Source organism: Ranitomeya variabilis, chromosome 1, assembly GCF_051348905.1.
Source record: "Ranitomeya variabilis isolate aRanVar5 chromosome 1, aRanVar5.hap1, whole genome shotgun sequence".
Lineage (NCBI taxonomy): Eukaryota > Metazoa > Chordata > Amphibia > Anura > Dendrobatidae > Ranitomeya > Ranitomeya variabilis.
In genome coordinates this window covers 1,037,082,764-1,037,097,422 of record NC_135232.1, presented here as the reverse complement: position 1 = coordinate 1,037,097,422, position 14,659 = coordinate 1,037,082,764, and the positions used below count along the sequence as shown (strand labels likewise).

At 42.9% G+C, this 14,659-nt stretch overlaps 1 protein-coding gene across 7 annotated transcripts in view; it reads left to right on the top strand.

Moving 5' to 3' along the window:
* The window catches only part of SLC7A2 (solute carrier family 7 member 2), a 177,127-nt gene that overhangs the window by 117,156 nt on the left and 45,312 nt on the right, over positions 1 to 14,659 (top strand). For all 7 annotated transcript variants that reach the window (XM_077279676.1, XM_077279680.1, XM_077279683.1 and 4 more), the window contains exons 3-6: positions 3,067 to 3,222; positions 10,002 to 10,167; positions 11,046 to 11,182; positions 13,771 to 13,993. In XM_077279676.1, the coding sequence (XP_077135791.1) occupies positions 3,067 to 3,222; positions 10,002 to 10,167; positions 11,046 to 11,182; positions 13,771 to 13,993 (682 nt within the window). The remainder of the gene's footprint in view (positions 1 to 3,066; positions 3,223 to 10,001; positions 10,168 to 11,045; positions 11,183 to 13,770; positions 13,994 to 14,659) is intronic.

Here is a 14,659-nt window from a genome sequence, read left to right as displayed (position 1 = left end):
AACATATTTCTTTCTCCTGGAGCTGGATTTTTTCAAGTTTTTTCCTGCATTTACTACGTCATTGGCTGGACGTTTATCCTTGCTCGGATGTCTTCACAACATTTGGATTCTTGTGGGTGAACTGAATATTTTTCTTTTTGTATATCAGCTTCTAATGTTGCAGAATTTCTTCACCTGTTATTTAAATTAAGTTACTAGTGGTTTTTCATTGCGTTTTGTGTGCGTGTTTTTAACATTCGTTTTTATTGTGTTTGTGACCCTGCAGTTTTTGTCTGTTTGGTGTGTCATGCTGCAAATAAAGCTATTTGTTTTTCATACTTCCTGGTATTTGGCTTTGACAAAACTTTATTGATATACTTAGGTACGGATTACATGTGTTTTTGATGCCATGGAAAAGCACTAAAAACACATGTGCGTTTTTTACCTGGAAAATTTCCACATCTAATATAAGTCTATGGGTAAAATCAGCACAGAAAACTTAGCGTAACCGCATGAGAAATTGACATGTTGAGGATTTCAAACACGCCGATCAGTTTACGCTGAATAAAACTCAATGGCATGATATTTCTAGAAATCCCATACACGTTGCTGGAGCTGTAAGATGCTGTGTTTCTGATGCAGCAAAAATACACAGCCTCGAAACTGCACCAAAAGCTCATTGTGGGAACGTAGCCTTACCTCTTCGAAGCCCCCCACCATCCCAATCATTTTTATTCTTAAAGGGTATATCCAGGACGAAAAACTAAAAATGTGCCTAAACACTAACAGGCAGGTACAGTAGTTGCTACCTACCTGACTGTTGTGCACAGCGCCGCTCTTCCCCGACACATAGGCTCCTGCCGGCAATTCAGCTGCCTCTGCTGACATCATATTGACAGAGTGGAGGCTTTTTTCCGCACCGCTTTATGGATAGGCTGGGACTGCTGACATTATAGTGACTGACAGCCGGATTCCTGTTGTCTAACCGTGAGAGTGTCTGTCAATCAGAATGACATCAGAATTTAGGTAGCAACTACCTGCCTGTTAGTGCCTAGGCACATTTTTTTTGCTTTTTATAAAGTCCAGGATATATTTTTTTAAAGGAAAGCTGTCATTAGAAAATTACCTATTGATTACATTATTTGTTTTCTATTTTTAATTTTTGCCATTTTTTTTACAGAGCACAATCTAAATTACAAGTAAAAAATTACAACTCTTGAAATGTTCACATAGGCCTCTAGGGCTTTTTTAGACTTTAACCTCCTGCTGTTTCAGGAAATAAAACATATGCATAGCCACAATGCTGAGCCTTCCTTTTGTATTGAAGTGTCTAATCAGCATGTGCAAACAACATTGTAAAGGGAAAGGGAGGAGGTGAGTTGTGAAATCACCTTTTGCGATTGGTGAATGCTTTCCTATCAGCTGTATATAGAGGCGTTACCTGCCACAGTAATCCTGCCTCTACTGATGAGAACTCAAAATGCTCCCTATAAGGACAGGAAATAAGAATATAAAACTGCCCTAGTGGCCAGAGTAAAAATTACAGAATTACTTTTTTTTTTTTTTTTTTAACAGAGTGTGAAATGAAAAAAAAATATTGGCAACATTTTTTTTAAATACATGTAGAACAAAAAACTAGTTTAAACAATAGGTAAATTTTCTGATAATATACTTTCTTTAAAGTCCATTCATAAATTTTCATTTTTCAATCAGTGAACAAAATATTGATAGCTTTAAAAATTGTGGTCTAGAACCCTATCAATGAACAATCCTCACATCCGCTGGAATGGAAATTGCCCGAGGCAGCGATGTTGTGTGTAGATGTTGGGGCAATATCATATTATGCCTCAAATAGCAATCATTCTTACTGAGCCGTAATCAATAATTATGTTTCCTCTTCTTCATACACACTGGGTCAATTATCTTAGTAGCAATAGTGTTTATAAGTGGCCAATGTGAATGGGCCTTTATGTTTACAGCCAGTTGTCAAGATGTATATGTATAAAGAATTGCTCAGGCTTTACACGGAAACAAAAAAAAATCCAGATAAAAATGAAATACTCGATCTAGGGTTTGTAACTCCCTTAATAGGAAAATAGAATAAAGCTCCTCTCTTGTCCTGGGGTCCAGCATGGTATTTCTCATCCGGGGGATGACATGAAGATATACACACAGTATATATTTGTTATGATATCTGTCAATGTTAGATGTTTCCAAATGTCAGGTTATGTATTTGTCATACATTAGATTATATATTGCAGGATAGAAAAAGACAAATATCTAAATTACATCAAGGTCACATGTGCTCTAGAAGATCGTGGACGTCTCACAGTGACAGCTCTTTTAGAGTTTGGTACTTTGAGAAGTCCAAAGGATTTCCTAATTAAAGGGAACCAAATGCTATTAACCTGCATGTATAGGGGTAATCTGCAGGTTAAAGGAGTTTTCAATCCTTAGGGCACAAGTCGTCGGGCACTTTATGTGACTGCAGACTTGTGAATACTCACAGCGCGTGGACAACAGCAATTTGCATTCTTCTGGCCACATGCCAACTAGACGTGTCTGCCTTGCTCGATATACTTGCATTGAGCAAGGCCACGCACATCTAGTCCGCATGTGACCGTGTGTGTGAAAATCGCATACTTGCGGTCATGTGCTCCCTGCTCCCGGCACCGGACAATTCTCACAGCGCAGGTTCACAAGTCTACATATAGTGACAGACAACTTGTATTCTAACCCCTTTAATACAGCCACCTTACAGAATGCAAGGATGCAAGGAGGAAATGAGTTACCGAGCGAGCTGTCAATCTAAGTGCCAGGGCATGCCTACCGCTGCTTCTCCGCAGCACCTCTATGATTGAAAGCCAGCGGCTACTGAGAGGAAAAAAGTTCATTTTCTACCAGCAGCCGCGCTTTTAGTACGGCGGCCAAGCAACATTGGAACTCTATTAACATGGAGTTTAATCCCATATCTGCAGGTTAATAGCGTTTGTGGACATGACAGGTTTCCTTTAAGAATTACAAAGAGAAACTCTCATTTCCATAGCAGTTAACAAGGAATCATCTGTTAATGCTGTGTCTCTGCAGGTACCTCCAGTGTGGCACGGGCATGGAGCGGTACATTTGATGAACTTCTAGGGAAGCAGATTGGTCAGTTTTTTAGAACTTATTTCAGGATGAATTCGCCTGGTCTGGCTGAATACCCGGACTTTTTTGCAGTTTGTCTTATATTGCTTTTATCAGGTAAGAATCTGAAGTTAATGTGTACTGTAACTGTATGGGGATGAGTGTCCTGTGTCTTCTGAAGGGGCTACATTGCATACATTGCTGCCTGCAGATGTGTAGGTAATCCATATATTTATATTTTGTTGTTTATAAGAGTGTTTTCCATGACTTTTTTTTTTTTAAATAACGACTTTTTTGGATACTTTATGTTTTTCATAATATGTTGCATTTTTGTTTAAATCATAGTTTGCCCTTTTACATGTGTTGTATGTGCTGCAGATTGGTGGGCGACTGGGTCCTGAATTCCCACCGACTGAATAACAGACTGCTCAGAAGTGCTCACTTTAGCAAGCGGTCTAAATAGCCTTATGAAAGTGTGGGCCCATATTAACAGGAATGCATGTGAATTACAGCAATATGATACCTGACTTCTGTAAAACATATGGATTTACTCTATCTCCATTACATGGATATGAGGATACTACAGTGAAAGCTGTTTAGTGAATTGATGCTATTAATCAGAAAACTACCTATTGTTTAAAGCAGGTTTTTGTGGTAGATGTATTTTCCTTGAATTTTTGGCTTTTTTTTTCCATTACCCAATCTATATGAAATATTAACAATTTAAGTCTTACAATTTTCACAGTGGCCACTGGGGCTGTTATAGACTTTAACTTCCTGCTGTTTCAAGAAACAACACATGTATATTAGCCACAATGAACAGGCTCTGACTTGATCTTTTGCATTGAAGCATCTAATGAGCGTGTGCGAAGGTCATTGTGAAGTGTGAGGGAGCAGGCTCAGCTTTGATATCACCAATTATGATTGGTAGATCTGGTGTTATTATCTGTGTATAGCGGTGTTACCTATCATTGTAATCATGCCTCTGCTGATAAGGAGTCTGCTGAAAACTCTTCCCCAAAGAACAGAAAGTCCAAGTGGCCAGTGTGAAAATTGAGAGATTACTAATCTCGTTTTTTTTATGAATATAATAAAGATCATGATATTAAAACATTGATTATTTTTAAATACATATAACACAAAAACCTGATGTAAACAACAGGTAATTTTCTCTTGATAGCTTCCCTTTAAAAACAAGTTTATCTTTGAAAATCTCTGCTGAAAGTCCTTGTTATACAATATATATTGTTTTTATATTTTTTTGCACTTTGTCCTTATTTTCCATGCAGTGATCCTGACACTGACTGATTTCACAACTGATTGAATCTTAGCCCACGCACTTTTCTGGATTACCTGTAGGTGCAAATAGCTAAATAACATCTATACATTAAAACCAAACAAGAAAAAGAGTGGTAATTCCATGGAGGCCACAGGGTGAAGACAAGGTGTATGTTCTCTGGATCTTTATTCATTCATACAAGGCGTTTTAAAGTCGGGTTAACTCCTATCCGGTATGAAATAGGCATGATGAATAAAGATCCAGAACATACACCCTTGTGTTCTCTCTGTGGCAGCGCCTGGAAATTGCCATTTTATCCTATTTGGGTTGAATACGCTCTTCCCATCGGTGTGTGGGTCAGCGGTTGGAGCAGCAGCCCTTTATTCTTACAAGGTCACAACCCAGACAGACGAGCGTATACAATCCTTTGCTCTCTGTGTCTTATATTGAGGTTGCCAGCGTTACCTAAAAAATGATTGATTTATTGGAAATCCTGCCCTCACTGCCCTGAGACTTTCTTCACCGACCAGCTGTTTCCAGCTTTGTGGGCAGTCGGATAATAACAGTATATGGCGCACATCTTCACCTGATGCGTAGTGGCCGCTGCATGGAATTGCAGAATGGCCGCTATTCAATAGAATAGCAACAGCACTGCAGGAACTGGTGGCGGTCACTACACAATGAAGGGAGCAGCACTGTGCAGCTTTATTCCATGTGTTTAAATCCCGTGGCCACCAGAGCAAATAACAACTGATCAGTGGGAAAGCCACAGGTCGGACCCACATAGATCCAATAATGATGACCTATCGTTGGTATTGTCATCAATTTGTTATGCCCAGACAACTCCTGTAACCCCTTCATGACCTTGGGATTTTCCGTTTTTCCGTGTTCGTTTTTCACTCCCCTCCTTCCCAGAGCCATAACTTTTTTATTTTTCCATCAATTTGGCCATGTGAGGGCTTATTTTTTGCGGGACGAGTTGTACTTTTGAACGACATCATTGGTTTTAGCATGTCGTGTACTAGAAAACGGGAAAACAATTCCAAGTGCAGTGAAATTGCAAAAAAAGTGCAATCCCACACTTGTTTTTTGTTTGCCTTTTTTGCTAGGTTCACTAAATGCTTAAACTGACCAGCCACTATGATTCTCAAGGTCAGTACGAGTTCATAGACACCTAACATGACTAGGTTATTTTTTACCTAAGTGGTGAAAAAAAATTCCAAACTTTGCTAAAAAAAAAAAAAATAAAATAAAAAATTGCGCCATTTTCCGATACTCATAGCGTCTCCATTTTTCATGATCTGGGGTCGGTTGAGGGCTTATTTTTTGCGAGCTGAGCTGGCGTTTTTAATGATAGCATTTTGGTGCAGATACGTTCTTTAGATCGCCCGTTATTGCATTTTAATGCAATGTCACGGCAACCAAAAAAACGTAATTCTGGCGTTTCAAATTTTTTTCTCGCTACGCTGTTTAGCGATCAGGTTAATGCTTTCTTTTTATTGATCGGGCGATTCTGAACGCGGCAATACTAAATATGTGTAGGTTTGATTTTTTTTTTATTGATTTATTTTGATTGGGGCGAAAGGGGGGTGATTTAAACTTTTATATTTTTTTTATTTTTTTCACATTTTTTTTAACTTTTTTTTTTACTTTTGCCATGCTTCTATAGCCTCCATGGGAGGCTAGAAGCAGGCACAGCAAGATCGGCTCAGCTACATAGCAGCGATCTGCTGTTCGCTGCTATGTAGCCAAAAATCAGGTGTGTTGTGAGCGCCGACCACAGGGTGGCGCTCACAGCTGCCGGGGATCTGTAACCATAGAGGTCTCAAGGACCTCTATGGTTACAATACTGAAGCATCGCCGACCTCCGATCATGTGACGGGGGTCGGCGATGCCGTCATTTCCGGCCGCCCGGCCGGATGCGGTAGTTAAATGCCTCTGTCTGCGTTTGACAGCGGCATTTAACTAGTTAATAGGCGCGGGCAGATCGCGATTCTGCCCGCGCCTATTGCGGGCACATGTCAGCTGTTCAAAACAGCTGACATGTCCCGGCTTTGATGCGGGCTCACCGCCGGAGCCCTGCATCAAAGCGGGGCTTCTGACCTCGGACGTACTATCCCGTCCGAGGTCAGAAAGGGGTTAAAGGGAACCTGTCACCCCCAAAATCGAAGATGAGCTAAGCCCACGGCATCAGGGGCTTATCTACAGCATTCTGTAATGCAGTAGATAAGCCCACGATGTATCCTGAAAGATGAGAAAAAGAGGTTATATTATACTCACCCAGGGGCGGTCCCGCTGCGGTCCGGTCCGATACGGGTCCTCCCATCTTATTACGATGACGTCCTCTTCTTGTCTTCACGCAGCGGCTCCGGCCCAGGTGTACTTTGCCTGTCCTGTTGAGGGCAGAGCAAAGTACTGCAGTGCGCAGGTGCCGGGCCTCTCTGACCTTTCCAGAGCAGACAAAGTAGACAAGAAGACAAGAAGAGGACGTCATCGTAATAAGATAGGAGGCCCCGGATCGGACCACGACGCCCATCGGACCGGACCGCAGCGGGACCGCCCCTGGGTGAGTATAATATAACCTCTTTTTCTCATCTTTCAGGATACATCGGGGGTTTATCTACAGCCTTACAGAATGCTGTAGATAAGCCCCTGATGCCGGTGGGCTTAGCTCATCTTCGATTTTGGGGTGAAAGGTTCCCTTTAAGCTAATAGATGGTAGTGTCTAATTTAAAACCTTCAACAATTAGTTGACAAAAAAGTGTATGCGAAGAGCATATCTCCATGTGAAGTCTTGTATTGACAGCACGTTGATTTAAGAAATACATCTTGTAATACTTCACTTTTCCTGTGTGGGTGCTACAGGCAAATGAACACTTGTTTTTTACCTAAAGCAAACACAGAAAGAACAAACAAGCAAACATAATATTTAGAATATACACAATCACATAAAAAATATTAGATCACATGCAATTTGGAGAGGGAATATGCAGCTACTCAAAGTTTCTTGTAGTTTTAAACCATCTACTGGAAAAACTTCAGTACACACTGCATTAAAAATGTATACTGTGTCGTAACTAAAATCCAATGGGGCCTGGTGCAAAATATGCACTGGACCCCCACCTGGATAGTGATCAGATGTATGGGCCCTCCTATAAAAACATTCGTATTCACCTCTCAATGTAATAAAGCGCCCCATCCTGTAATAATGTTCCATCCTGGCCCTTTCCTGGAATAATGCCCCAACGTTGGTCCACTTCCTGTGATAATGTCCCCAGTCATGAGCAACTTTCAGTAATACTGTCCTCCATCCTAGGCTCTTTCCTGTTATTGTGTCCTCCATCCTGGGCTTTTTCCTGTTATTATATCCTCCATCCTGCGCTCTTTCCTATTATTGTGTCCTCCATCCTGAGCTCTTTCCTATCATTGTGTCCTCCATCCTGGGCTCTTTCCTGTTATTGTGTCCTCCATCCTGGGCTCTTTCCTGTTATTGTGTCCTCCATCCTGGGCTCTTTCCTGTTATTGTGTCCTCCATCCTGGGCTCTTTCCTATCATTGTGTCCTCCATCCTGGGCTCTTTCCTATTATTGTGTCCTCCATCCTGAGCTCTTTCCTGTTATTCTGTCCTCCATCCTGGGCTATTTCCTGTTATTGTGTCCTCCATCCTGGGCTCTTCCTATTATTGTGTCCCCCATCCTGGGCTCTTTCCTGTTATTGTGTCCTCCATCCTGGGCTCTTCCTATTATTGTGTCCCCCATCCTGGGCTCTTTCCTGTTATTGTGTCCTCCATCCTGAACTCTTTCCTGTTATTCTGTCCTCTATCCTGGGCTCTTTCTTGTTATATTGTTCTCCATCCTGGGCTCTTTACTGTTATTGTGTCCTCCATCCTGAGCTCTTTCCTGTTATTTTACAGGCGCACCCGTTGTGATCACAATTGTTACACCCCAGCTGTATATATAGAAATATCTGAGATTATGTATTTTGCTTCTGTAATCTATGCTTCTAAAGTCTAAGTGAATGTTTTATAGCTCTTTCCCCATAATAATTTGTTTTGCATGATGTATAAATTCAACAGATTTGTAGCACATGATCTTATGAAGTTAGTTCTCATGGTCACAAAACTCTGATGCCATAATCTCCTCGTAATGAGGAGTGTGATTATGATTAAATATTCATTTCCCAGAGATTACAGTGTCTTTGTCAGTATACGCAAGAAAGTCCGCTAACCCAGCAGAGCTGATTTTATGGGGAGATACAGAAGATTTTATTCTAAAGGAGAATATCTCCAACAACTATGTAATGGATATGCAGCGCCCCAGAGTCCTGGTCGTTGCAGTACTGTGGCTCCGCCACTATGGGAAGCTATGGTGCGTCTGATGGCACTGAAGGAGTTCATCTGATCAGGTATCACAGACACCAATACATTTCACAGCCGGGCCTCCAGGGGGAGCTAAGGGTTCTATTCACTAGGCCACTCCCCACCATAGTGGGTAAACTGGGGATCAGGCAGGAAGTTAGATCAGAAAGCTGACTGGGTTGGAACCAGGCAACACCTTGTGGCAGAGGGTGTTATGGGGGAAGATACAGTAGGGTCTCTGTCAGGGGTGGGACCCTGACAGAGGCTTGGCAACTTGAACGAACGTAACGGGACCGTGCCTGCTCAGGATAGCGGCGGTGCCCAAGGAAGGACCAGAAGCGAGATAGATTGTGCTGAGTGAGAAACGAGATCAAAGCAATAGGAGAAATACCAGTAGGGGTCGTGCTGTAAGACCGAAGCAACACCCTACTGAGGCGCACTACCGGTGGCCGGAACGCCGAGGGAGTATTACAATATCAGCTTCAAGCGATACTCTAAACAGCGGCAGGACAGTCAGTCTAAGGCGGGCTGTCTAACTTAAATCACCTATGCAGTCTTGGGGGGCAACTTGTGGAGAGGGGCGACTCTAGGGTCCCGGAAGAGCTCCGAGCCTACCCGTCAAACGGGTGCCGTCCCAACCAGAACATCAGGGAGGGACGGGGGATTAGCAGAACATCATCTAATCGAGTTGTGAGGGAACTTAAGAAACAGACACAACAGTTGTGGGGGACTTTCTGTAAGCACAGCAGGGAAGGACCACAACACATAGCGCTAGAAGGAAGGCACAGATTTCCACCTGCTAAGAGAACTCTGGAGGTGCCATTGGACCGGCCGGACTTGCGCAGCCTGGTTATCCAGATTCTGGACTGAGGACCCAGAGATCTTCAGTAAAGAGGTAAAGAGACTGCAACCTGGTGTCCTCGTTATTTACTGCACCGCACCACTACAGCCTCACCACTACCATCATCCATCATATCTATCACTGTACGCCCCTCGGCAGGGTCACGGACCGGGCCTAGCCACCGTGACAATCCCAGAGCAGAGACTCAGAGGCCCGGTACCGGGTATCCCCTCGGCCCTGCGGCAGTGGGGGCGCTACATGTGTGACCGGTATCACTCACCCATGTACTTATCGCTACATTATCTGACTCTATGCATGTGATGTCTATAAGTGTGTGAATATTTATTATTACTACAATTATTAGTATACTCTAGATGTGTCTAAAGATATACACATTTCTGTCCATTCTTCTGTTATTAGGGTTATTATCATTTGGAGTGAAAGAATCCGCCTGGGTGAATAAGGTGTTCACGGCAGTCAACGTGTTGGTCCTCTTGTTTGTCATGATTGCTGGATTTGTGAAAGGAGATGTGCAAAACTGGAAAATATCAGAGTCCTTTCTCCAGAACATCTCAGCTCCGCCTGGGTAAGACATTTAACAATGGATATAGGGATCTCTGGTGCTGACGACTGTTCTTACTCTTAGTAAGGGCAGGTGCAGATGGACATTTGTCTCTCCATCCAAGAAGAAAGTCCTTTTCATGCTAATCAGACTCTGATCAGAGTGTGGTCAGAGTATGATTCAATTTTCTCAGGGATGGAGAGGAAACAAACGTTTCTTCTCCTTCTCCAATGTATCAGTCCATGAATTGGACGTCATCCGAGTGCGGTGCGATTTTTATCACGGACCTACAGACATGAATAGGCAACTGCCATACAATTCTTGGAGGCAGATCATGCATGCTGCGCTTGCTGCGATGAAAAAATTGGACATGTGCACAGCCCCATAGAATAACATGAGTACAAGTGCTGTCGATCAAATCCACAGATAGAACTCGTCTGCACGAGGCCTAACATTGCAGGAGCCGAGTCTGCACAGCGCTCTCTCACTGTCACTGCAGCTTTCCGGCCTTCCTTACCGTCTCGCTTGTCACGAGGGCCATCACTGCCAGCCTATCATCCTGGTGACAAGCACGACCATATTGTTTTCCATTCTACATGAGGGTGTCTAGAGGAGTCACAGTGAGAGCGCTGTGCAGAGACGGCTCCTGCCCTCCGCTCATTGTGGCTCCTACATACTTCCCTACCACTCATAGTCGGGAGAGCCATACATAAGATACAGCTTACTGATCTAAGCACTGTATCTATTTTTTCACAAGGGCAGAAAAATAAGGTAAATACCGTAATCGTATTACAATATTTTCCAAATTTTATTTCCAGTTTAAAAGTGTAAAAAAGTTTTGTTACTTTTTAAACTAAAGTCATAAATTGTGGTTAATACTTTGTTATTCTGTCTTCTCTCAGCAACTATGTGTCATATGAAAATGTGACGAGTAAACATGGAGCTGGAGGGTTTATGCCATATGGCATGACTGGCATGTTGGCTGGCGCAGCCACTTGCTTCTACGCCTTCGTTGGATTTGACTGCATTGCAACAACCGGTAAGAACCAGCCGCATGCAACCTTTAAATAGACGTCAGACTACTTGATAGCCCTACTGAATGAAGCTGGCTGTAATACCAGCAGGGGCTAGACAGTAAGTCTTCACGGGTAAGACGGACAAGCGGCATGGTCAGCAGTGTATGTATATACCGTGTATTTATCAGCACTGCACTTATTATATTACCATAAATGCCGTGTTATGATACCGCTTGTTCATGACGCCATGTTTTATATCATTGCTAAACACGAAAAGTGTCGTTTATTATTTATGTTTTACATTTTACTATCATTTCAAAGATAGTTCTTTTTTATTTTTTGATAAAATTGCAGCTAGAGTCTGTGTAATATTATGCCTGTCCTGTGTCACTTATTTATTAGACTTTGTGTACGGGTATATTTTCTAAACAGTTTTTCTAGCCTGTTGTAAACTCTTTCTAACAGTTAACACCTACCCATCTTGTCACAGAAGAGTATGACAGAATGGCAGAAAATGGGAACATTTCTGGTGGGGGGCAGCAAAGGGGTTAAAGGGATTCTGTCGCCATTTTTTTCCTACCTCATCTCAAAGCAGCATCACGTAAAGAAAGAGACCCTGATTCCAGCAATGTGTTAGTTTTCTAGGTGCAGAAGTTGTGACACAATCAGAGTTTTTAGATGTAGCAGAGCTCAGGAAGCTGGCCCTACAGCTTTCTGTGTACATTGTATACAGAGCTGGGGCCAGAGTTGGACCAGGATTCACAGGGCAGCTAGTCTTATAGTGATAATCTCCTGCTGATAAATCACTGGTTGTATTGAAACAGTAGCACACAGCCTAGTAAGTGACACATCACTGGAATCAGTATCCGAGCACCTACCTCATGTTGCCCTCTTATTCCATAGCAAAAACCTGCTGACAGATTCCCTTTAATATTTATAACTTAGGTCTAGTGGGTGACTCTTCTCTACAGGCTTCAACATTGTCCAGGTTGTAACTTCATGATTCCTTCTTGCACTGATTGTAGAGATGAGAGGGACAGAGAGTATGGAGGAACGCTAAGTCTACAGCTGGACAATTGCACTCTCCTTTCTGTGATGGGTCACAGCATTTCAGGAGCGATCTGTCTATTATGCAGGAGTTCAGGCAGTCTACATGACAGCAAACTTTACCAAAGCAGAGGGAGCTTCAAGGCCTCGACTACATCCCTTGACTGCCCTCTGGGCCTTTTATAATTATTAACTGCGCCACAGCTGTCACCTGACCTGGTGCCTCCTCCAATCTCTCCCCCTCAGGAACCATGCATTTTGTTTTGAAGTTCCTGCTGATGCACCTCCTGCTACTTTCTCTTGTCCTTCAATATTTAACCAGTAGATGGCGGTGCGTGCTTCACTCTGTGGGAATATCTCATCTGTCCATCTCCTTACAGCATAACACCCCTTTATGGTCACCAGCCCAATAACTTCTGGAGGCTCCAATCCTTTTTTTGAGAAAAACAGATTTACCAGTGTCGTTACCAGTGTGAAATTCGCCCTTGTATTTATTGGTCAATCTTGCCCACTATAATTATAAATGGCACAGTGGCAAATTGGTAGAAGGCACAGCGGCATATTGGCTACACCTAATAAGTTCAAATAAATACACTTAAAAAAACCCATTTTTTTACTCATAAACATGTATGTTGGTTAAAGGGTTAGTCCCAAGATAGTAAGCTATTCTCTGTAGAAAGGATAACATACTGATCACTGAGGTCTGATAACTGGGAACCGCATCAATCCCGAGACCTGTAGAGCGCCATCTTTCAATGAGTGGAGCTGCACATACTCAATCTCCGCTCATTCATTGTCTATGGGACTGCTGGATAAAGACGAGCGCAGCGCTGTAGGCAGCTATCTCTGGCAGTCCCATAGACAATAGATGGAGAAGATGTGCACATTTGCTACATTCAAGATGGCACTCTATAGATCCTGGCCCTGATATTCAGAGCCCTGTTCTCAGGATATCTGGTGGTCGCAGTGATTGTAACCCAGGTATCAATGGGAATAAGCCTATTGACAATAATTGTCTGATTTGTGGAGGTGTGACTGGTGGGAGCCAGTTATTGGGCATGTATATAGGTGGGGATGTAGGTGGGCATGTATGTTACTCTCTATTGCAGTGAATTGGAGATAATAAACAGCTAAGCCGATTCTGCTTATCTCATGCGCCATAATTAATAGTGACCGTATATTCATAACCCCCTGTGTAGCAGGAATGGAGGATCAGACAGCTCATTAGAAGCTCTTTTGTGGCTCCAGTCATCAATTTACCACATGCTGGCTAAGAAAAACAAACATTTCAGTAGACATTTTGCCGTGGTGCAGTCAGGAAAGGTTTGTAGCCAGGGAAGCCTAGGCTATGGCGGTCAGCGTTCCCTCCACATCAGTTTGCTGTATGTACCGTAACACATTCATGTAAAATGCATGGCTGCATCTCCTGACCGGAGGTCGGCTTCATTATATACAGTATTGGAATGATATGTAGACAGAGCTATGAAGATAACGCATGTATAGACCATGTGGGTCACTGATCACGCCATCTTTCTCACCTGTACTTTGACCTGTTTATTTGCAGGAGAGGAAGTGCGAAATCCACAAAGAGCAATACCCATTGGGATCGTGACCTCCTTGCTGGTGTGCTTTATGGCGTATTTTGGGGTGTCAGCGGCCCTGACCTTAATGATGCCTTACTACCTGTTAGATGAGAAGAGTCCGCTTCCTGTTGCCTTTCAGTATGTTGGCTGGGGCCCTGCTAAATACGTGGTGGCTATAGGGTCTCTCTGTGCGCTGTCAACCAGGTAAGCACCGAACCAGTAACTCCACAAGGACTTGCACCACTGCTGGATAAAGTACACGTTTCTGCCAATATGGAGAACTCCTACTCAGTACCTGACTGATCTCGGACTTCAGAGGCCCATGCATGTTCTGTGATATCATCCATACAGTGGATATGTATGTGGAAAGTCGTTATCCCCTTACAGCTTTGATCATTGATTGGGGACCTGATTGTAACAAAGTCTATTTAGTTCTTTTCTCAACAACAGTAATACATTTATTTTTAAAATGAGGGTCCGCAGATACCCATTCACTGATTCACGGCCGCCTTCAAAGGACTCAGTGGAGACTGGGCTGCACTTCTAGTCTGTTAAGCCTCATTCACACATCCCTGTTTAAACACATACGTAAAAAAATGGCACCGCTGTCATCAGATTTTTGGATCAGATTGTCATCGCTGTACGGTCCATTTGTCTGTTTTTACCATCAGTGTACGGTCCGTGTGTACGTTTTTACCATTAGTGTACGGTCCGTTTTTCTGTTTTTACCATCAGTGTACAGTCCGTGTGTCCGTTTTTACCATCAGTGTACGGTCCGTTGTCCATTTTTGCTATCAGTGTACGGTCCGTGTGTCAGTTTTTACCATCAGTGTACAGTCCGTGTGTCAGTTTTTACCATCAGTGTACAGT